The following is a 24,392-nucleotide window of genomic DNA, read 5'->3' on the forward strand; positions in this document are numbered from 1 at the left end:
TGGTACACACCTGTAATCCCAGTGATTGGGGAGGCTGAGGCAGGAGGATGGTAAGGTAAAGTGCCCCCTGGATTAGATGCCCAGTACATACCTCCCCCATATATATATACACATATATACATATATGTGTGCGTGTGTGTGTGTGTGTGTGTGTAAAATTCCCTTTACTTGCTCATGAAGAACATTAACAAAAAAATCCTCCCGCTTAATAATTAGAGGACATGGGCTGGGGTTGTGGCTCAGCAGTAGAGTGCTCACCTAGCACATGCAGGGTGCTGGGTTCAATCCTCAGCACCACATAAAAATAAAATAAAGGTATTGTGTCCAACTACAACTAAAACAAAATATAAAAAAAAATAATAATTAGGGGTTAATTCTTTAAAGTGAAGAATTCTACATAGTTATTTGTGTCACTATTCTTGGAGAAGAAAACAAAGTTTAAAAGATTGTATATCCAGTGAAAAATAAAAAGGGATAGGGATGTGGCTCAGTCATTAAACACCCCTGAGTTCAATCCCTGTTACCAAGGGGTGGATGGAGAAGTTAAGTTGACAAATCTTCTTTTGTTATGAAACATTAACAAATGTGAACCTCTCCCCTAACTGGTACTGGGAATTGAACCCCCAGGGGCCCTCCACCACTAAGCAGCATCCCCAGCCCATTTTATTTTTTATTTTGAGACAGGGTCTCTCTATATCAAGAAGGCTGTTCTGGAGCTTACAATACTCCTGCCCTAGCCTCTGGACTTGCCAGGATTACAAGCATGTGCCATTGCACCCAGCTGAACTTTTTTTGGAATGAAACAATTATTACAAAATTGTAGTGTATCTCTTCAACACAAAAGAAATGTTTCATTCTGTGTTTACTTTATGAAGGTAAGAAAAAAGTGAAGACACTGAGGTATTTTTTTCACTTTGACATTTAACTAAAATTACAAACAAAACTCAAATACCTTTAAGGCCCAATGTAATAGAAATAAAAGTTGCACGTGACCTGCATAGATAATGAAACATTAGTATTCTAAGGATAGTAGACGTAGAGTGTAATGGGGAATTTTGTTCCTTTCCTCCTTGTTACTTGGGACAACATTATCAAAATGATGTTTGATCATTTTATAGAGAGAAATTTTCTTTCTCAGTTTTGAGATTTGCTTATGTGTGTAGACTGCTGTCTTGAGGAATGGATGGCTTTCTCAGAGAATGAGAATCTCCTTATAGACTTTGTACATCAGAGTCTCTATTGTTCATTCATATGTCAAATAAATACCCCTCAACGAACATTTTGCAGTAAGGGGGAAATTTCTTAGGTGTAAATCAAGTTCATTTTGAATTTTGAAGGTTCTCTGAAACTAATTTTCCATAATAGTCAATCTTCCAATAATTAAAATAACATCTTTTCAAGCTCTACTTGTTCAACACATTGTTACTTCCATCTAAAACAAGACCTTGTTTCAGCAAGTCAGCAATAATGACCATGCTTAAGGGCAACCTCAGGTTCACATCTCACTTATAAATGACAGGGGAGCCAGCGAATAAATGATTTACATATTCTTGCATTTCCTTTAGTCTATACCACTTGGATTTTCAATGATAATTGTAATACTGAAGTTATTCTTACATTTTCATCTTTTTTGGGTGAGGGGAGTACTGGAGATTGAAGCCAGGTATGAGTTACCACTAAGTTACATCCCCAAACTTTTTGAGACAGGGTCTTCCTAAATTGCTGAGGCTGGCCTTAAATTTGGGATCCTCCTTCTTCAGCCTCCTGAGTGGCTGGGATTACAAGCATGTGCCACTACCACACCCAGCTTATCCTTGCTTTTAAAGCACCAGCTAAAAGAATCACTGCTAATGCTAACCATTAAGACAAAAATCATCTTAGTTGGATCTGGGGCTTTATATCATTATTAGAATGGAGAGTTAAGATTTGGGATAATAAAAAGCCTCTGTGTATCTCATGGTAACAGACCACAGGAAACCTCTTTGAAATAACAAAGACTGAAAAGGAGTGCTGAAGGATTAAGGTCACAAAATAGAAAAGGAAGACTGTGCGCGCGCGCACACACACACACACACACACACAATCTTTAAAGAAAGAAAGAAATGACAGAAGGTATTTTTCATTTCTCTTTTCTTGTAGTCTTAAATGCCCATTATCTGGTGAAGATGGAATGAATGAAATACTACCATGAGGAACAGGATCCTGACAACTGCAGGGCTGATTATATCTCTTTGTTCCATTAGTGATGCAGATTTTTGCTGAATTGGGAAATATGAGGGATTTTTAATGGTGGCAAGTCCACCTCTGTGACAGTATGTCTTATAGAATAAATCAGAACCTACAGAGACACTCATGAACATCGATGTTAATATTTCTGACAGTTTAATTACATCATACTGGAGCTCGAGGAACTCAATAGTAGTGTGTTAAGATTCAGGTTCAGTTCAATGATGTGATTGGCATTCCTGTTCCTGAATTATTTCAAGGATCAAATTATAAAGTATAAGTTGAATGATGTCAGCCAAGTTCAACTTTACAGATAAACTATCATCTGTGAGTCTCAAATAGGAGTGCCCAAGTACAAATGTAAAATTAGCTTGTTTTAATGGAAAACTTTCATGGCAGTGATAATTAAACTTTTTTTAGTGCTGAAGATTGAACCCAGAGGCTTTGTGCATGCCAAACACACATTCTACCACTCAACTACACCCCTAACCCCCATTCAAACATTTTTGAGTATCTAATACATCCTAAATATCACATAAACAAGTGAAGTATCATCTTGTTTTCTTCTTTTCTCAATATTTTCCAGATTTCTCAAGATGACTTTATCTTTTTAATTGAAATCAGATACATCTCCTGCATGGATGAGTAGAGGTGAATCAACTGAAAAATGCTTAATGGCTAATATTTTCAGTATTAGATTATATAGGAGAAGTTAAAACTTTTAAGTGGAACTTGAATTCAAAGTAATATCATTGTACTCTAATATACTGGGTCAGTTTTTTAAAATGTTTTACATAAAACCCATAAAAATTAACAATAAGATTTTCATTAAAAAATTGACCAAAACTGACTATATTCCAGGCACAGTTCTAGATGCATGAGTTATAAAAAAAACAACCAAAAAGCCTTGTCTCAATGAATCTCACATTCTTATAGAGGTATTCATGCTGAACAAATAAACGAGTAAATTGTTTATGTATGTTGGGTGGTGGTAAATATTCTTTTTTTTAAATTATTTTTTAGTTGTTGATGGACATTTTAAAAAAAATTATTTATATGTGGTACTGAGAATCAAACCCAGTGCCTCACACATGCTAGGCAAGTGCTCTGCCACTGAGCCACAACCCCAGCTCAGGTGATAAACATTCTTGAGGAGAGGGTTAGCAAAGGACAATGAGGACAAGTCTTAAGAAAGGGAAGCCTTGGAAACTCTCATTGATAAATTGCACTTGAGCAAAACCTTTAAGGACTTGAGGGTGTGAGCCATGTAGGAATATAAAGGGAAACTGTAACAGACAGATTAAATAGCAAATGCAAAGGTCCCAAGAGGAGAGTGTGATTGACTTGCTCAAAACACAGCAAGAAGAAAGACAGTGCAGACAAGAATGAGAAAGTTGGGGAGGAGCAGACTTTCCTGGCCCAAGAATTTGGATTTGCTCATGTATGGGACAGTCCTAAATCCAACCCATGACCTAGGGTCAAGTGCAGCTGTGCTCTTAGAAAATTTCAGTCAACTAACAGAGATATTTCTTTTTTTGTGGTGCTGGGGATTGAACCCAGGGCCTTGTGCATGCAAAGCAAGCACTCTACCAACTGAGCTATATCCCCAGCCCCAACTAACAGAGATGTGAATGAGAAAATGCAATTTAAGAATTTTGTTGCAGGGCATGGCAGTGCACTCCTGTAATCCTAGCCTATAATCCCAGCAGCTCGAGAGGAGGGGCAGGAGGATCACGAGGGCAAAGTAAGCCTTAGCAATTTAGGGAGATCTTGTCTGAAAAATAAAAATACAAAAAAGGTTTGAGGATGTGGCTCAGTGGTTAAGCACCCGTGGGTTCAATTGCTGGTACCAAAAAAAGAAAGAATTTTGTAGTTACTTATAAACATGGCAAAAGCCAACAGAAGGTTCCCAAACATATAAAAATGCCAAGATTTGAGGAGACAGAAATGCTAATTACTCTGATTCGATCATTACACATTGTATATTGTATTGACTTAAAATGCTGTACCCCCGAAATAAGTACAAATACTGTATGTCAATGAAAAATAAAAATATGACAGTTGATATACTGTTTGAAGACATCAAACTAATAAGATACCAATATCTGTGGGTTGTTTGATTATATGCTATGCAAAATGACAGGCAATCCCAAAATGTTTCTGATCCTAATAACCATACCTGTGACAACAAGCCCTCACTCACCCCACCAAAAAAAAGAAAGAAAAAACCTTTTCATTTATTCAATAAGAAAATACATACTGAATCACTAATGTGCCCACTAGGAATCTGGTCAGTCCTTATCCATACTTTACTGATTCATTGCCTGCTCAAATAGCATACTGCTAGTGGTTGAGGGATTTTAGTTAATAGCAGTTCCTTTACATTAACACTTCAACTTGATTCAACTCCAAATTGATTCCCACAAACACATGTAAAAATTTTTTTTGATTCCTAGCAATATAATCTTGGCTTGTCTGAAGTTAGTCAGAGAAATGACAGAAACATTTCAAAAATGAATGTTTCAAAATAAAGAAAGATAGAGTCAAATTCAAATATTACCTTGATACACCATAATGTGTTCATTTCCTTTCATCACCAATGAAGTTAAGAAAAAAAAAAAAAAACAGTGGGATGACTCAATTTAATCTAAGAAAATAGAAACAGAATGGCTGACCATGGCAAGATATGCTTTAAAAGTATTCTTTTTTAAATTTTAAATTGTATTTGCACACAATACCTTTATTTTATTTATTTATTATCATGTGGTGCTGAGGATTGAACCCAGTGCCTCACATGTGCCGGGCAAGCGCTCTACCACTGAGCCACTACCTCAGCCAGCCCCATGGCAAGATATTTTTTAAGTCTTCTGAAACACACTGTGGTTTCAGACTTTTCTTGAAGAAATGGTATTTTATATGACTCATTCACTTTTCCTCAATTCCAAAGCTGATCATGGTTCCACTTGCTTACAAAACAATTTTAGGCAGAACCTATGTAGTCTATGCAGAAAAGATTTTGCTCACATCTAAGCAGATTATTCTCTTTTTAAAAAGGAACTGCGAATAAGAAAATTACTTTCTTTTATAAAGAGGCTGTGTGTGAGCAAATATGCCCACTATGATTTTTCTTTGGATTTTAACCAATTTCCAACTTGATGTGTTATTTACTAATGTCTTCTTGCCTTTCTTTACTTTTTCCACAAGAAAAATTACAATGATTTATCCAATACTCTATATTTGCCTTCAGTTAACTATTTTATGTCATCATTTAGAATAGATGCTTTCAATTTTACACATAAATACTGTGCATAATATTTTAAATAAAATTATGGTATACTGTGATTATGCTGACAATAATTGGTCAGTTTTAATCTGTGGTAAGAAATATGGAAATTAGTAGCTAAACTTCTTAAATATACAGATTGTTCCAGATGTACACAAGAATGTATTTTGCTTGATTTCTAAAACATTAATTCAGCAAGCACTTTACTGGAGGTTTGTTGCATAAAAGATGCTCAGTTAGGAAAAAAAAATAAGCAATTCTTACGTCCTGTCCTTAAGGGGCTTACATTCTACATAGTTAGGGGGAAGAAATAAATACTAATAACTGTTATTAACACAGGGTAAATGATAAGATATAATACATAATAAAACCATACAGTGTGGGCTGGGGTCATGGCTCAGACCCATGTGCGAAGCACTGGGTTCAATCCTTAGAACCACATAAAAATAAAAAAAAATAAAGGTATTGTGTCTATCTACGACTAAAACAAAACAAACCCATACAGTACATGATTAAGTTCTAAAGGAAGATCCACTTCATGAAAAGAAAAAAAATGGTATAATTCAGGTTAAGAAAGCATGTGCAGCCAGGTGTGTTGGCACATGCCTATAGGCCAATGACTCAGGCACATGACTCAGGAGGCTGAGGCAGGAGGATTGCAAGTTCAAGACCAGCCTCTGCAACTTAGTAAAGCCCTAAGAAACACAGTGAGACTTTGTCTCTAAATAAAAAAAAAAAAAGGGGTTGGGATTGTGGCTTAGTGATAAAGTGCCTCTGGGTTTAATCAATCCCCAGAATCCCCCCTGAAAAAAGAAAAAGAAAAAATTGTGCTCAATGCTAAAGATAATGTTAAAGAGTTTGGACTTCATTTTGAAAGTATATAGAAGCCATAAAATGCTAAAGGAAGAAAATAATATAATATAATCTGACTAGTAGGGAAGTAACTAGAATCATCTGGAAGGCTTGGAAATGTGAAGATGCAGAAGTCAAAGGAACCGATCAGGAAAGTATTTATATCATCTGTTCAGGTAGTTCACAATGAGGGCTAAATTTGGACAGATGAATTGAAGGATTTTGTTCTTTTGATAAGAAACATAACAGACTGACCTTGGCAATTGGATTGATGGTGAAACATGGCTAAGGAAGGCAGGTACAGGAAGAAAGTATAGAAAAATAACAATCTTTTTATAGTTTGGAAAGTTGGAAATTTTGGGGGAGGGTACCAAGGATTGAACCTGGGGGCATTTAACCACTGAGTCATATGTCCATCCCTTTTTATTTATTTTTTATTGAGACAGTCTCACTATGTTGCTTAGGGCCTAATGAGGGCCTCAACGTTGTTGAGGATGGCCTCGAACTTGTGATCCTCCTGCTTCAACCTCCTGAGGGGATGGGATTATAGGTGTGCACCACTGTGCCTGTCAGAAAAGAAGTTCCAATTACAATTTCAGATTGGGTAATATTTTTATCCAGAAGATGCTCAGGAGAGAGGACCGGGCTAGAAATTTGGATGTAGGGTTATCAAGGAATGAAAAGAGAGCCCAGGAAGAAGAGTGAGGGGGACAGAGAGAGAATATTGAGGAAAGCCTTGATGTGATGCACTGAGGATTAGACAATGTTTACACAGTAATTCTGCATCAAATATTTAATCATGCCTATAATCCTAGCAGCTCCGGAAGCTGAGGCAGGAGGATGGCAAGTTCAAAGACAGCCACAGCAACTTAGCAAGGCCCCATTCTAAATAAAAAAGAAAAGGCTGAGGATGTAGCTCCGTGGTTAAGTGTCCCTGGGTTCAATCCCTGGTACCTCCCAAAAAATGCTAGGGAATAATGACACATTTTCAAATAGACAAAAAATAAAATGCAAAATATTTAAAAAGAATAATCTTGTAGTGGGTGAGAAGTCACTAGAGATAAGGACTTGTTAGAAGTCATAGACTCTGGGGTGCAGAACTCAGGAAAGTTAAAACAAGCCTTGTGTATGGTTTGGATCTAGGAATGTCTCCTCAAAACTCATGTGTTAGGCAATGTGACAATGTTCAGAGGTGAAAAGATTGGATTTTTGAGAGCTGTGACCTCATCAGCAGAGTAAACCATTTCATGGATTAATGATTTGAACAGACTACTGGATGGTAACTATAAGCTGGTGAGGTGTGGCTGAAGGAAGTAGATCACTGGAGGTGTGTCCTTGGGGACATAACTTGTCCCAATTTCCTGGCTGCCATGAGCTGGGCAGCTTTCCCCCGCCATGCCCTTCCACAGTCATGTTTCTGCCTTGGGGTTGGTCAACTATGGACTGAACCTCTGAAACCATGCATCCAACTAAACTTTTCCTTCTCTAAAATTTTTTCTTGTAAGGTATTCTGGTCATAGCAATGGAAAGTTGGCTAACCTACTTTGTTAATTTCTATTTCTTTGTTTCTTCCAATAGAGTGTGCACTTCATTAACATACTGTCCCAGTAAAAGCTATATAGAACACATAGGGTACACAGAGATTTATTGGTGATAAGCATTTCATGGTTTGAGGAAGTACAGTTGTCCCTTGTCCCTCATAATTTTGGAGGATTCATTCCAGAATCCTTGCAGTTACCAACAAATCCATGATGCTCACATCTTTTATATATAAAATGGCATAGTATTTGCATGTAACCTACATACCTCCTTTTGTATAATCTAAATCAACTTCAGATCACTTATAATATCTAAGACAATGTAAGTGCTATGTAAACAGTTATTATGTTGTATGTTTAGGGAACAATGACAGGAAAAAGTTTGTACATGTTCAGTACAGGTGAATTCCAACCCCCACACTTTCTAACTATGGTTGATTAAATCCGTGTATGCAGAACCTACTGGGTAGGGAGGGCTGACTGCTCCAACTCTTTAGACAGATCACCTGGTATGACTTCTTCCATATTTCAGTTAAAAGAAAATGATTGGGGTTGTATATATAAAGAATGCCATTTTCTATCTAGAATATGGCTCAGCAGATCCCAGTCTTATCACATCTCAAACCTTCAAATCATGAGGACACACACTGCATTTATTTAAACACCTGCAAGCCTCTTTCAAAATGATAATCCTTTTCCCTTTCTAAAACAAACTTGCCTATGCAGTTCAGAAAAAAGAAAAAGAAAAAGCACCTTTGAATTCAGTCTTTTCTTTCAAAGAACAAACTTTAACAACATAGCCAATCCATCTTATCATTGGCAAGTTATCTCTTAGCTTAACATAGCCACTGGAATATAGCACTTCTGTCCCTGTATTCAATTCTGCCACAATCTTATTTCCACAAATCATAAGGAACACGGCCTGATGTGTACTTTCATTTGGGTGCTTTAACAGGAATGCTGCCTTTTCATCAGTGTTGACAACCTAAATAATTAATGCTTCTAAGCACCCAGGGCTCTGAATCTCACTGCTAAAATATGCGACTTAATTTCACATGCTTTACTTAAAAAAAAGGAAAATCCTGAAGTAGGAAATAACAACAGAGGCACTAAAGCTCAATTGTTTTCAGAATTTATAGACTTTTCAAAGGCATGCAATATTTTTTCATGCACTGTGCTATCATTTATAGTCCCAACAGTCCATTAGCTGTATTCAGATCTCATGTGGAGAAAGAGAATCCGACACAGAGACTGCCCTAAATCACTGAGGTGTAGTAAAGTCAGGAAAACAACCTCAAATATATTCCCTTCCTTCTCCAAACAACTGAAATGTGGCTATCTTATAACATTTTGACTTCTCCAGAGGAGAACGTGTATCTCCTTACGGCTCCAGATTCTTGAACATCACCCACTTCAATCACCCACTCTCCTCCTTCAGAAATGCTCACCGCTTAGCACTCTCATCCACTCTCCTTGACATCTTTCCCATCATCACCATAAGGGTCTCACCACCCTGCTGATGAGCCCCACAACTCTGGCCTTATAAACCACACCCTTAAACCCTCAATGCTCTTCACAAACCTTCAGCAGCTTACTGGGAAGCTACATCCTAAAAAGTAGAAATCGCTTGAAATCATTTTACTTCCATGATGTCTAATTTCAAATTTTCTTGACCAAGGTCTCCCAATGTTTCACCATAAATTTCATGCATATCTTTGACTTTTCCTTTCTGTCCTATCAATTTAGGCATTTTCCTTCTCTTTAGAAGGAAAGATTCTCCTTTGGAAGATCTCAAGTCTGAACACACCATCATACCATAGGTGAAAGAGCTTTAGGTGTGAGGAGGAATCAAGGAGTCACAGGTCTCTTCTGTGAGGTAATACTTATTTGTGGGAGGTGGGGAGGGGATGTTTTTTGAGATGCTGGGCTCAATTAATTAATCCTCCCACTCCAGTCTTCCCAATAGTTGGGAATACAGAGGAACACCATTATGCCTGGCTCTGTGAAGTATTATTTGGAGTCAAATATAACTAGTTTAGGACCCAGGGAAAAGGAAGCTAGAACGTGGCACTGACTCATGCTCACTTGACCTTAAGAGAGAAGGAGAAATGAAGACAATCAGTCAAATATTCGTGGTGTTCATAAAATACTACTGTCTAACCTAGCACAGCAGGAAAAACCAATGAGCATCTGGCTAACAACCCCGGTCACAGCCATTTATTACCACTGTAACGTGCCTTGCTCATTTTGACCTTCATTTATTGTTTATGCCTCATCAATTCCAGATTTCTTAGGAATCAGTCCTAGGCAGAGAACCTTGCTGAAGAATGACACCAGATCACACTGACCATTTCCTCCACAAACTCATCTCATTTTTACCTACCTGGTAATGCCCCCAAAGTGTAGTCATTTTCCTTAGTTCTCATTCATTTTTTAAAAATTTGTTTTTAATAGTTATACATGTTAGTCAAATGTATTTTGACATATTATACATATATGGAATATGACTTCTGATTCTTTTGGTTGTACATGACGTAGAATTACATTGGTAATACAATCATATATGCACATAGGATATCTACTATCTTTCCTAATTTTTAAGAATAACTTATCTTTTAATTTCATTGAAAGAACAGAAGTTCCAACTTCCCTTCTCTTGGCTGAAAATATTTTCCAAAGTGGCCAGTGCATTTCCAGTGACCCTGTGAGTTGTGAGTTATCCTCATTTCCATTGATCTTTTTTTAAAAAAATACATATATATATATATATATATATAGATAGATAGATAGATAGATAGATATAGATAGATATTAGTTGTTGATGGACCTTTATTTTATTTATTTATCTATATATGGTGCTGAGACTCAAACCCAGTGCCTCATACATGCTAGGCAAATGCTCTAGCACTGAGCCACAACCCTAGCCCTCCATTGAGCTTTCTATCATACCTTCCTTGAACATATTCCTATACCCCAGTCCTTCAGCTTCCTATCACCCAAATAGAGGTCTTCCCCAAGGTATTGTATCTGAATACATTTGCTATCTATTTCTCATCCCATACCCTTTAGCAATCAGTTTAATGAAGCTCACTCTCAAATCTCCCCAGTCTGCCCTCTTACATCTGGGATAGACCTGTACTTTAAACTTCTTTCTGGACATGACACAGAATACCTGATAGCTCCTCAAAAATATTATGTCCAAAATCAGGTTTTACTATCTTCTGCCACCCACATCCTCTCCCTTTATTTCCTTCCCTACATTTTACAGTCATTTGCCCAGCCCTGGGCATTCTATTTTCATGGAACAATTTCATATGTAGACACATCGCTCAAATGCAGTCACTCACAATTCACATTCCTTGGTCTTAGCAACTGCCTCCTAATTGGTCTTTTCATTGGTAAAAGTTTTACTTTGGGTCAAATACAGGGGCCAGCACACAACTTTTAAGAATTTTTTTCTTAAATCTTTTTTAGTTTGGTAAGTTATTTTTAGTGGCTCCCTGACACCAAAATCAGTTGAACACCTCAGTTCAATGTCCATTTCACTATAATGAGCTTACAGCCTTCTCCTAAAGCCTTATTTCCTTGTTCTCCCTGATTGGACCTTATTTTCCTACTTAATTGGATTACTGGCTATTTCCTCACCTTTGGGCCTAATCTCCACACTCTCCCTTACACTATTCTTATCTCAGGGTATGCTTGATTAGTACTTGTTATGGTCTGGATGTGAGGTATCCCCTGAAAGCTCATATATGAGACAATGCAGGAGTATTCAGAGGTGAAATGATTATAAATTATGAGAGCTATAACCTAATCAGCAAATTAATCCACTTGATGGATTAACAATTTTAAAGGACTACTGTACTGGTAGGTAACTATAGGGAGGTAATTCATGCCTGGAGAAAATAGGTAATTGGTGGCATGCCTTTGTGAGATATATATATATATATATTTTTTTTTTTTTTTCTTTTTCTTTTTGGGTACCAGAGATTGAACTCAGGGGCATTCACCACTGAGCCACATCCCTAGCCCTAATTTTATTAGATACAAGGTCTCACTGAGTTGCTTAGCGCCTTGATAAATTACTGAGGCTGGCTTCGAACTCCCGATCCTCCTGCCTCAGCCTCCCGAGTAGCTGGGATTACAGATGTGCACCATCGTGCCCAGCTTGGTTTATATTTTGTCCTTAGCACCTCTCTCTCTCTGCTTCCCAGCTGCTATAAACTGTGAAGTTTTATTCTGCCATGATGTTCTGGTTTGCCTCAGGCTCAGATAAGTAGAACTGGCCAACCATGAACTGATACCTCTGAAAGCATAAGCCCCAAATTAAGTTTTTCCTTCTCTAAGTTATTCTTGTTGGGTATTTTTGTCATGGTGGTAAAATGCTGATTGACACACTAATCCATTTTTTAGAACCCTTTAAAAATATCAACTGGTCATAAAGCATTCCCTGGTCTCCAAAATGAATAAACTGTAATGCTCCCCTGCTTGTCCTGAATAATTGAAGGCTAGTTCTTTGAAGACTAGGATTATCACATTCCTTAAGGCACTTGTGAAAATTCCCCATCCAGAAATGTTAGATAATCTAGCTAATGATTTGAATTATTTGCAAACATTTCACCACTCCCAGATCTTAAGAGATAACAAAATCTAGGAGTAGTTAAGATACTTACCCATAGATTCTGAAGTTTGACTGCCAACCACTCGGAGCAGCATAGGCTGACTGCTATCTGACCTCTGTAGAGAGGTCGAAGGAGAAGATACTGTGGTACCATTCACCTTGGCCTCTGCCTGGGGCTAAGGCATCCAAAAGAAAACAGAATTATTTTTAATAATAAATGAATATATAAAATAAAATGTTACAGAACTCAGGACCAGGAATTTTGACCCATTCTACTTAGAAATCTCCCAAAGGTTATTGAATTTGGGATATTTTACTGTTGATATAATCTGTGGATTTTATCTTTGTATCTGAACTCTGCCCCCTCATAAAAATGAGGAAAAAAATAGGGGTTCAGTAGAGCAAGATATTTATCATTAGACTAAAAGACCAAAATATTTGGAAAGCTATGTGAGAATGCTGAGACCACACAAGATCTTAATAATGTAATGGAAAATTCATATTTAGGGGAAGTATTAAGAAATACAACAGAGAATTTAAAATTCTCAAAAGCCAGCACCATGTCTGGACGAAGTCTGTGATAGTGCAGTAACTTGTTAGGTTTTTAATGGAAGCTTAAAAATTTATGTGTTAAGGATCAGAAGAAAAGTCCAAAGGTATATTAGAAACTATAATGTCAAAGAAGAGAGTTCCATTTCAAGAGGTAAATTTTGGAATTGTTTTTTTCAAAGATGCCTTTCAAATTGGTCTAATAAAAAACATTTTGGCAGGAAACATCTTATATAAAAATGCACACTTGTTTTCCCCTTTTTATATCCTTTGACACCTAGCATTTTGCTGGGCACATTCTAAGCACTGAAGAATTGATGCTTATACTTACAAGAACTCTGAGTTCTGTTTTTTAGTTTTGCTTAAGAGGGAAAAAATGAATGTTTGCAAATATCTCATATTAGAGAGATATGGGTCTCACTTGCTCCAGCAGCTGCCTCAGCCTGTGTAACTGTGACTCCAGCTGTTTATTGTGATCCTCCAGGATTTGCATCCTGGCTTCCAGGCGGCCTTTGTGTTGACGCAGTAGCTTGGCCTCAGCAATGAGCTCAGCATCCCGAGGACTCTGTGGAGAGGTGGGCATCATTTCTGGAGGAGACGGCAGTGGGGACAGGCCTTTATGTTCATGTTGTTGCTTTAGACGATCATATTCTGCTTGCAGATTCCTGTTGGCATCATATAAAAAAAAGGAGGGAAGGAAAAAAAGAAAGAAAACTGAATATCATCACCAGATTTCTTAGAACATGGCAGATAGAATCTGACCACCACCAAACAAGAGCAAGCAAAAGAGAGGCACTAATGAATGGTGTTTGAGATGATGATCTTACCAATGCTGAAAGAACAAAATAAAATTTGAAGCTTTTGACTAGTGTGGAAGGGGCGATGCTTTTCAATTTTTTATGTTATACTAAAAGTCTCATGAGTGCTATGTTCAGACAAGTAAGCAGCAAAAACTGTAATAATTTTGCAAGTATTTCTTTATAATGAGATTAAATTTTTTATGCCCATATCTATACTTTGGTTTGATTTAAAAAAATCAAACATTTTCAACAGAAATGTATAAGAATACAGAAAGAGTATATCCATGTGCCCACCACCCTGCTTCAATCAATTTAACATTTGCCATATTTTCTTCAAAAATTTTTTTGAAGAAATTAAATATGACAACTAATGCTGAAGCTCCCCCCGCCATGTACCCCTAGTACCATACCATTGCCTCCTCACCATTGCTCCCAAGGAGATAATGCCATACTGAATTCCATGTCCATCATTACCATGGATGCATCCACAAATATTATGTTGAACTTAAAGATTCTGATATTCACCTGTTTGTTTTTTAATCTACAAAAACGCTCATTTCATGTGATTCAATCTCTAACATCATTATTTTGCATGTTCTTAAATTTTACATTTAAGAACTTCATGCTTAAGAATGTACATACCATTCTAAGAGTTGATTTTGCCTTCAACACCGTTTTGGAGATTTATCCACGCTGATATACAGTTTGTTATTTTATTGCTGTAAGGTATTATTCTGTTGCTTGAATATGCTAACAACATTCTCCTGTCCGTGGGCAATTCGGTTGTTTCCAATTTTCCACTATTACAAATCATGAAGCAATGAACTTCCTTATACCTGTCTTTTTGGATACCTGTTTAAGAGATTCTACACAGAATACATCTTGATGTAGAATAGTTGGTTCCTAGCAGTATCTTCAGCATTGCTACATATCACCAAAATGTTCTTCTAAGTGGTTTTACCAATTTACTCTCTCTCCAATAGTGAATGGGGTTTTCCATATGGCTATATTCTCCTCAAAAGCTTGGTATCATCAGACATTCACGTTTGGGGGCAATCTGATGGGTACATTTTAATTTGCACATCCCTGATTACTAAAGGATGAATTTCTTTCATGTTAACTAGATTTTCATGTTTCCTTTACCCATTTTCCCACTGGATTGTCTTTTCTTATTAAAGTTCTTGATATATTCTACATGCATATCCTCTATTAGTTACGTGCACAGCAAATATTATCTCCTGCCCTTCTCTTGGTGTGGATTAATTTTGTTCATGGCATCCTACGGTACAAAATAATTAAGTTTCACCATATTTCTCCATGTTTCCTACTTTTTAAGTTTTGTTTAAGAAAATCTTCCTTACAACTACATTTTAAAGTCTAAATTTTGTTTTTCACATTGAGGTCTTTGATTTTCCCAGAATCTATTTTTGTGCTTAGTATCAAAATGTGATCTAAGTTTGCTTTCTGCCTATAGATAAAGAATTGAGCCAAAAATCTCATTCATTTCCCCTCGATTCCCCCTCCAATTTTAACAGTGCCTCTGCAATATATCAAGTGTACATAAATATACAGTTGTGCTTCTGAGTTTTCAATGCTATTCTATTGGTCTGTGATGTTTTAAATCAGTTGGTGTCTGTTAGCCTCTCCCATCCCCACTTTGTTCTTCATTAAAATTGTCTTGGCTATGCTGATATCTTTGATCTTCCCTATGATTTTTGTATCTAATTTTCATATTTCACAAAAACTCTTGTTGAAATTTTGGACTTGAATCATACTGAATTTATAGAATAAACTGGGAAGAACTGAGTTCATATTATCGAGTCTTTACACCCAGAAATGTGGCAGAGTTCCTCATTTATTCTGGTTTCTTTTTTGTCCATTAATCATTTTTTTTTGTATTTTACTGGACTTTTTTCCTTTTGTTTTTCATGTTGAATGCTTATTTATTTTTTAATCTTTACCCTTTTTTTGTATCTGGAATTGAACCCAAGGACACTTAACCACAGAGCCACATCCTCAGCCCTTTTATATTTTATTTAAAGACAATGTCTCAATAAGTTGCTCAGGGCCTTGCTAAGTTACTGAGGATGGGTTTGAACTCGAGAGCCTCCTGTCTCAGCTTCCTGAGCTGCTGGAATTGCAGGCATGAACCACCAGCTATCTTTACCACCCAGCTATCTTTACTATTTTAAAATAAATACATTTAGAATTACAAATTTGCTTCTTGATAGTAGTTTAAAGGTAGACCAAAAGTTTGGAAATATTTACTTTAGTTTTTTAATTATATTTTGTAATCATTATTGCCATCTTTTAAGTTAATCTGCTGTCATTTGAGTGCAGTTTTTATATTTCCAAACATGTTTTCAGTGTACATTTCTAATTAATTTGCATTTTAATCAGAGACTACCTGTATGATACTGATCCTTTGAAATTTAGCAAAACTTCTTTTTGTGATCTAGTCCATAGTCACTTTGGAAAATGTATCCATTGAGCACTTAAGAATACATATATTTTCCTCTCTGAAAGGCAGAATTTCAAAATACATAAATTATGCTAAATTTGTTATTCAAATAGTCTACACTGTTGGGATTTTTTGATTCTTTGTTGTTATCAATTTTTCTTAGAGGACTGTTGAATATGATGGATTTGTTACAGTATCTCCTTTTAGTTCTGTTGACACTTATTTTGATGCCTATGACATTAGATTCATAGAAGACCTTGATTGTTCTTGGCTTATTTTTTATGTAATATACCTTTTTGCTCCAAATAATGTTATTTTCATGCATTTTATTTCATGTAAGTGTTTCTATGGCTATCCACTTTCTTTTCATCATACTCAATTGATGTCCAAAGAAATATAAAGAATATTAGCATATGCAATGGTTCCAAATGCTTTAGGATTCAGAGAATCAAAAGTGACTGATTAGAGCTATTCAAATCTTTTTTCCAGTTATGACAAGTACCAAATAAGATGGCATGTTTTTCATAAATGATATTTCATCAGGTTAGAGAAACTCCTACCTACAAACATGGAGATATGTTATCTATGAGAAAAGACAGAAAATATAAGTGGTAAGAAAACTTTTCCCATTGTCCAGTCTGAGAAAATAAGATAATCTCATGACCTGGTTTCATATTGAGGAAATTTGGGGGTACTAGGGATTAAACCCAAGGGTGCTTTACCACTTTTTAATTTTGAGACAGAGTCTCACTATATTACTTAGGGTCTTGCTAAGGTGCTGAGGCTGGCCTCGAACTTGCAATCCTCCTGCCTCAGCCTCTTGAGTCACTGGGATTGCAAATATGCACCACCATGACTGGCTAGGGAAATATTTTCTATTGTTCCGTATCTGGAAGGAACATTCTACAGGGGATGACATGTCTTCCAAAATGCTCAGTTTGAAACTGCTAGATGCCCACAAGGAAGCAGACACAAAATCCAATATACTATTGGTTTGTTGTTGTTTTTAGTCCTACCCTATATCTACTATTACAAGCTTTCCAGGAATTTATTTAAAGTCAAAGAAAATCAATGTATGATCAATGTATGATCATTTTCATCTATAGGAACAGAATCTCCAATCTGGCTCATTGAAATCCTATTGCTATCAATCTTCAAGGATAATTGTTTGTACAGTTTCTTTCATAGCAATCTGTTTTGACAAAACAATGATAAAAAGAGCTTTATCAAAACAAATTTACCTTACTAGATTCTGCACACTGACCTTCTGGGTCTGAATCAATGTATGTAGCTGTTTGCATTAATTATATCTATTTTCTGACCCCTTAACAGGCCATCAGCTAAGTGTTTCTGTGAACTTGAAGCAGCATCCAATGTTCATAGGGTCTCATTCCATAGGAATGGCCTTCTATCCCCTCCCCACTTTGCAATTATTCACTAAAAGAATACTATCCTTATTGAAATGTTCCAACTGACACCCCTGCTCCCCAGTTCTGGGAACTGAATCCAGGGGCACTCTACCACTGATCTACATCCCTAACCCTTTTTAATTTGAGACAGAGTATTGCTAAGTTGTCCAAGCTGGCCTTGAATTTGTGATCTTCCTGTTTCAGCCTCCCAAGTCTCTGGGATTATAAATCTGCACCACCATACCCACCTCTGACATTTTTTCCATAGAATAATATTCAAATTTTTCCTTTCTACTAGATTGGGTCATTCATGATGTTTCTTTTGAAAATACTGTTTTTAAACATGAATTTCAGACAGTACAACAAGCAATCACTGTCTTCCTACCTATTTTTCACAAAGGTACTGACATAAGACTACCTTTTCTAGAGAGATCTTCCTGGGTATCTTGATTCTGCATGTCTTGTTGTCCACAAGGTTCTCCTTTTAGGAGTCATTTGTAAGTGTCTTTGTTCAGGAAACATGGTTTAGTATATACAACACATTACATTTCTGTTTTTGTGTTTTCCAGTGAAAAACAGAAAAGGCTCATTATAATCAGCTAAGGCTTCTCAAAGCTGTGCTGTAAAGAATACCAATTGCTCCATGTAGGCCTTTCTTTCCTTCCCAGATGTTTGAAATTTCTCTTGGGAGACCATTTCCTTAAAGACTCACATCCTTCTTCAATTCTGGACGATTCCTAGCTATTATAGCTTCAAATATTGCCTGCCATTTCCTCCATTCTCTTCTTCTGAAAGCCCTCAAATATACTGCAAAATGAACCCCTAAAATATACATAGTAAAGTTCACTTTAGAGTGTTGTGGTCAATTCTCCATTTCTCTTAATTGCTCTTTTAAATTTCTCATCTGTTTCTCTTAGTGCTATGGATAGTAAGGTCCTCAGCATCCTTCTTCTAATTCCCTCCTTTGCCTGAATTTTGGCATGAATTTGAGAGTTCAGGAACGTCAATGATTAGTTTTATTTGCAAAGTTTCTTGTTATTTTAGTTAACGGCACTCCCTAACTTAGTCTCTTGAACATACTGAATGCACTGGAATGATCTTCGTTCATAGTGTTTTATCATTTTATATTCATATAGCCTTAATTCATCTTTTGATGAATTTTTGAGGGGTAGGGAGCTACCTTATTTCTTTAGTGCTTTGGATACTTGTTTGGAGACACATTTTGAAAGGGGTGTTGTATCTATGATCCTTTATAAACCCTCTGTATCAAATTGTGTTTGGTGACTGCACTCACCCACTACTCAGGAGTGTATTGTATAGAAGCAGATCTTGTATTGGTAGTTTGCAGCTTCTATGTTGAGATGTATGATAATGTCGCTAATTCCATCACTAGACACTAAGGCAGATTGGTTCAGATCCTGGACTCAAGGCTATGTTGCTCTCCTACCTATTGCACTCTTGACTCTTCCCCAGGCTCTATTCATAAGGTCCATGGCTGTATACAAGCTGTAGTTCCCTACAGTAGTCTAAATTGTTATTGCTCATGTTCAAATGTATATGGGTATATATCTCTCCAGGTATGTTTTTGTAGGGCCCTGATTTTAAATAGTAATCTTGTAGGGAGAATTTTAATCCCTATGACAAAAGCAGGAGCTGAAAGTCTACAAACTTAGCTCACTCATTGCTCACTAGGACTTGTTCTGCTCCCTGCTCTGCACCCCCCTCAACCTTCATTTCTAGTAAAACCCAGCTGGATGTTTTTCATTGTTCACTCCATATATTATCTATACTAGATAAATGGTTGGAGCAGAGAAAGATGCCTTCAAGAAAGAGCTAATCTTAATCAGAGGCCACCAGGCCACATTGATTTTATAGATTTTATAGACATATACATGTAGTTATGGTTTCCTTAGTATTCATTCAGACCTCAATTTGCTAGGGGAGGATTAAATGAGTCAAACAGGTACAATTCTCCTTAACAGACATGAGACAAAACATAAGCCACCTTGGGGCTGGGGATATAGCTCAGGTGATAGAGTGCTTGAGGCCCTGGGTTTAATCCCCAGCACCACACACACACACACACACACACACACAAACCCACCTAGTAAAATCAATAACAAACTTGATTATGAGGGACTAGTTTTCCCTCCTGAGACCCTGGGGAAGAACAAGCTGTCATGCCAAATGTTCTAAAGTCAGAAATGGCTCAAAAGAGGTATCTTGGCCAATAACCAAACAAAACACAAAGTTCTTTGAGTCTTTGAAGGTATTTACAAAAGTTCATGAAGAATATCAAGAAGAAATGATGCACAATGGGTTGAAGTCCAGATAACTTTTCTTAAAAGTTTTCTAGTACATGCAGTTCTGGTCACAGAGCTGTGTTGAGACATATTTTTGTTAGGGGTTGGGATATGGAGCTATTTAGCCCTAATGAATTAAACTATTTTCTTATATTTAAGAACATCTATGCAAGTACCTTCTAAAGTATGTAACAATGTGGATTTTTTTAAACATAGTATTTGTAAGGCATGTAGGGGAGCTCATTTCCATAAATGATTGATAAGACTCCACTGTTCCAAGGTAAGTTGCTGCAAGGTGAATTTTACCACATGTACACAATTCACTCATTTTAACAGTCACCTGTCAATTTGTATTGTTGTTAATGTATATTTTGCTTTTCCTGACATTGTACATCTCTTTCTTACTAATTCTCCAACTGTTAAGATGTAGCCATGGAGTCATTTCAATCCAGATAAATATATGTAAGGAATCAGGCAACAACTCCACAGAGAATCTATTTACATTCTTGATTATCTTGTAAATTATATTTTTCTGGTAGTTCCCTAAAGAATACTAATTCAAATTCATGCCACATGGCTTCTGTCACTACAATTTCTTCCTGTAGCCAGTCATCCTAAAAAAAGTTCCCTTTCCATTATTAATTTCTTATTCTCTATATAGCTCAAAAGTTGCATTCTACAACTACATTGATATATATGATTTATTAATTTTATATCACAAAATATATAAATTTGGTTGTTCAGACATAAATTTACATTAAAAAAATTTCCTGCTGGGCATGGTGGCACACACCTGTATTTACAGCAGCTTGAGAGACTTAGATAGGAGGATCATGAGTTCAAAGCCAGCCCCAGCAAAATCAAGGTACTAAGCAACTCAGTGAGACCTTGTCTCTAAATAAAATACAAAATAGGGCTGGGGGGTGTGGCTCAGTGGTCGAGTGCCCCTGAGTTTAATCCCCAGTACAAAAAAAGAAAATTTCCTAACCAACTAATACATAGAGGAGATGAATCAAATTGGCAAAGCTTATTGCCTTCCCTCCACTTGAGGAAAGTGTGAAAAGTGCCTGGACCCTGCAGCAATAACTATAAGTACCCCTCTGGCGGTCATAACTAGTATTATTCTTCCTGTAATTGCTATTAATATACACAGGTCAAGTGATTTCAATGTACACCATCTACTCTTTAAATGGAACTACCCTACTAGGTGTAATTATAGTTGAATAAGGATATTTTTAGAATAAAGAAATGAAGGTCATTTTGCAGTGACCAATATTATACATTAAGCTGTATGCCAAATCATGAGCATACACAGGGTCTATTTTGTAAAATAGAACAACTACAAAGGTCTGCTTCTAAAAGGAATAGACCCAAAGAAATCCAGCTTTACCCTCATACAGTAGTAAAAGCAATGAAATCATATCCACCAAAATCTAGATGTAGGCAAATGTAGTAAATCATATAGAACTATTACAGTAACTATAAATTTAGCAAATTAGCAGCTTCTTAAAAAAGACAAATTATTCTGCCAGTCAGTGTGATGCATTTTTTAAAATGGAAATTGCACAGAGCCTTTTCAATAACAATAAAAATATTTAAAGCTGTACTGTAAAATTTTATCAAGCACAAAGTCAAAATACCCTTAAACTAGGTGGAAAAGACATTCATAAGCCTTGGCATTACTAGTGTTAATTAAGAAGAAATCTCACATAGTGGGAAGTAAGAGTATGCATATTTTAGGTCTGCCTTAAGCAAACTATAAAAATGGCAGGACCCCCAGGCTCCTGTTTCTAATTCCCTTAACACTGTCCCCCTTTCAGGCATTCAGAGCTCTTAATACCAACTCTTTTCCTACTGAAATTTGCTCAGTATTAAGGTTTTATAAGACATTTAAAACTTACTAGGTTTTTATAATAATGTATGATTTCTTCCAGTGATATCTGCATTTTAAAAGAGACGTCAAAGTATGTAAAGACAAAAAAAAATCTTTGTTCCATAGAGAGAAAAACTGAATCATACATATTTTTTGACATGTTCCGTTTTTTGATGCCTTTTACTACCTGTGGTTGAGGAGGGAATTAGAGCAGGGCTTGAAAGATGGTCTTAGATTTAGAAAGACCTTGATTTACTCCTTGCTGACTCTAAGCAACAATGATTTAAGCATTAACCCCATTATTAAGATTAATAAGTCAGTATGATCTATATGTCTATATTCTATATGTAAAACTTAGAACCATCTCAGCCCATCCTACATGTTTGATAAATGTCAGTTACTCTCCTTGTTCTTGCTTCTTCCTTTCCATATTTTGCACTTTTTAGACTTAGAAACTGAGGCATGCTGAAAACTCCCTATCAAAAGATAACAATTAAATTCTCTGAAATGAAAGTAATCTATTAAGACTTACTGATCTTAGCAAAAAAATAAACATATACAGTGGTTAGAAAGTGATTCATCATTCAAAATTTGCCCTAAAAACTTGAGTTTTAGCCTCTAGCAGTTTCATAGATACTCCTCAATTTTGGAATTATTACATATTTCCCATAATCTGTGTTTCATCACAACTGAGCAATTGGGCAAAATGAAATCAGTGACTTAAGATCATTAGGATGAAATTTCCTTGGATTTGACCAAATATGTGAGGCGAGTGACAAAACTGATACATATATCCACAGATTTTTGCTGGAATAATGTCTAGACCAAGTCTACTGGATTAACATTATCTAAATATTCTCCATTTTTTGGATATGCTCCAACTCACAGATCTGTATCTTGCTTGGATTCCAAGGGATAGAATTCAACTATATTAGCTGGCTTTAGTTTCTTTATACTTACAGATTCAGATTTGGTTTTTTTATAAATTCCTAATCAGGGGCTAACACATTATTGCCTACAAAATAAATGTAGTAATCAAAAGTTCAGGACTAAGGCTGTAGTTCTGTAGTAAAGCACTTGCTTAGCATGCAAGAGGCCCTGGATTCCATCCCCAGCACCATATATACACGTGCACACACACAAATAAAAAAAAATAATGTTCAATACAAGAGGAAAATAATTCATAGGAAATCCTAACCATTGTATCTGGAAATGAGGCAGACAAACAAAAGCCAAGATAAAAATGGTATGGTCGGTCTTCACTACTCAAAAGGCAAACTAGGATTGGAGAGGCTTTAGACATGGGTTACTCTAGTCCCCAGGAGTATTACCACTGGAAAAAGTGGGTCTTGATTTTTTCAGACAAATATAGCCAAATATCAAATTTCCATTGTCTGTGGTCAGCAAAAAGCCATAACAGCCTCTAGGAGAATCATAATTTTAAGCTTTGTGTATTCCAGCTTGAGTCTCTGATGTGTAGTTAGACTCAGACTTAAGTTCTCCCAATAAATTCAACTTGATGGCCTGTTTTTCACTTCCTGGCATGCACTACTAAACATTCTTGCCATATCTGATCCTATGGCCTCCTGTATTACAATGACAGAACTAAGAATTGTTTCTTTCAAATAAGTCCCAGTACCTATACATAAATGTTCATAGCAGCATTACACATAATAATAGCCAATAAATGGAAACAAATCAAATGTCCATCAACCGATGAATAGATTTAAAAATCCCAAATACCTATACGATGGAACATTATTTAGTATTGAGAAAGAATGAAGTACTAATACATGTTATAACATAGATGTCCCTTTAAAACATTATGTAAAATGAAAGAAGTCAGTCACAAAAGACAATATGTTGTATGATTCCATTTATATGAAAGGTACAGAATAAGCAAATCTATATAGACAGAAAAGAGATTAGTAATTGTCTATGGCTGGGGGTGTGGGTGGCAGAAAGGAAGAGCGACTGAAAAATAGGTATTGGGTGTGTGTCCTTTTTTTTTTTTTTGTTGGTGGTGGTGCTGGGGATTTAACCCAGGGCCTTATACATGCTAGTCAAGCATTCTACCAACTGAGCTATATCCCTAGCCCCTCCCCCCCATGTGTTCTTTTGGGGTGAGGAAACTATCCTAAAACTGTGTGATGGTGGCTGTGCAACTCCAGCAAATATTCTAATCACTAGTGAATTATATAGCATGTGAACTGTATCTCAATAAAGTTCTTATAAAAAACAAACAAACAAATTTCTAGCTGGGTGCAGTGGTGCATGCCTGTAATCCCAGCTACTTAGGAGGCTTAATCAAGAGGATCCCAAGTTCCAGGCCATCCTTAATAACTTAGTGAGACTATCTCAGAATAAAATTTTTAAAAGAGCCAGAGATGTAGCTCAGTGGTAGAAGCCCCTAGGTTAGATCCCCAGCACCACAAAAACAAAGCCAAAACAAAACCAAAATCTAAAACAAAGTCAAA

The 24,392-nt window shown here is 36.4% G+C and overlaps 1 protein-coding gene across 10 annotated transcripts in view; it reads right to left on the bottom strand.

Annotated features, from left to right (window-relative positions):
* Nucleotides 1–24,392, bottom strand: part of Dmd (dystrophin) — a 2,062,171-nt gene that overhangs the window by 16,281 nt on the left and 2,021,498 nt on the right. For all 10 annotated transcript variants that reach the window (XM_071606751.1, XM_071606753.1, XM_071606749.1 and 7 more), the window contains 2 exons: nucleotides 13,491–13,734; nucleotides 12,573–12,696 (listed from right to left, as the gene is read on the bottom strand). In XM_071606751.1, coding sequence (XP_071462852.1) covers nucleotides 12,573–12,696; nucleotides 13,491–13,734 — 368 coding nt within the window. The remainder of the gene's footprint in view (nucleotides 1–12,572; nucleotides 12,697–13,490; nucleotides 13,735–24,392) is intronic.

This window comes from Marmota flaviventris, chromosome X (assembly GCF_047511675.1).
Source record: "Marmota flaviventris isolate mMarFla1 chromosome X, mMarFla1.hap1, whole genome shotgun sequence".
NCBI lineage: Eukaryota > Metazoa > Chordata > Mammalia > Rodentia > Sciuridae > Marmota > Marmota flaviventris.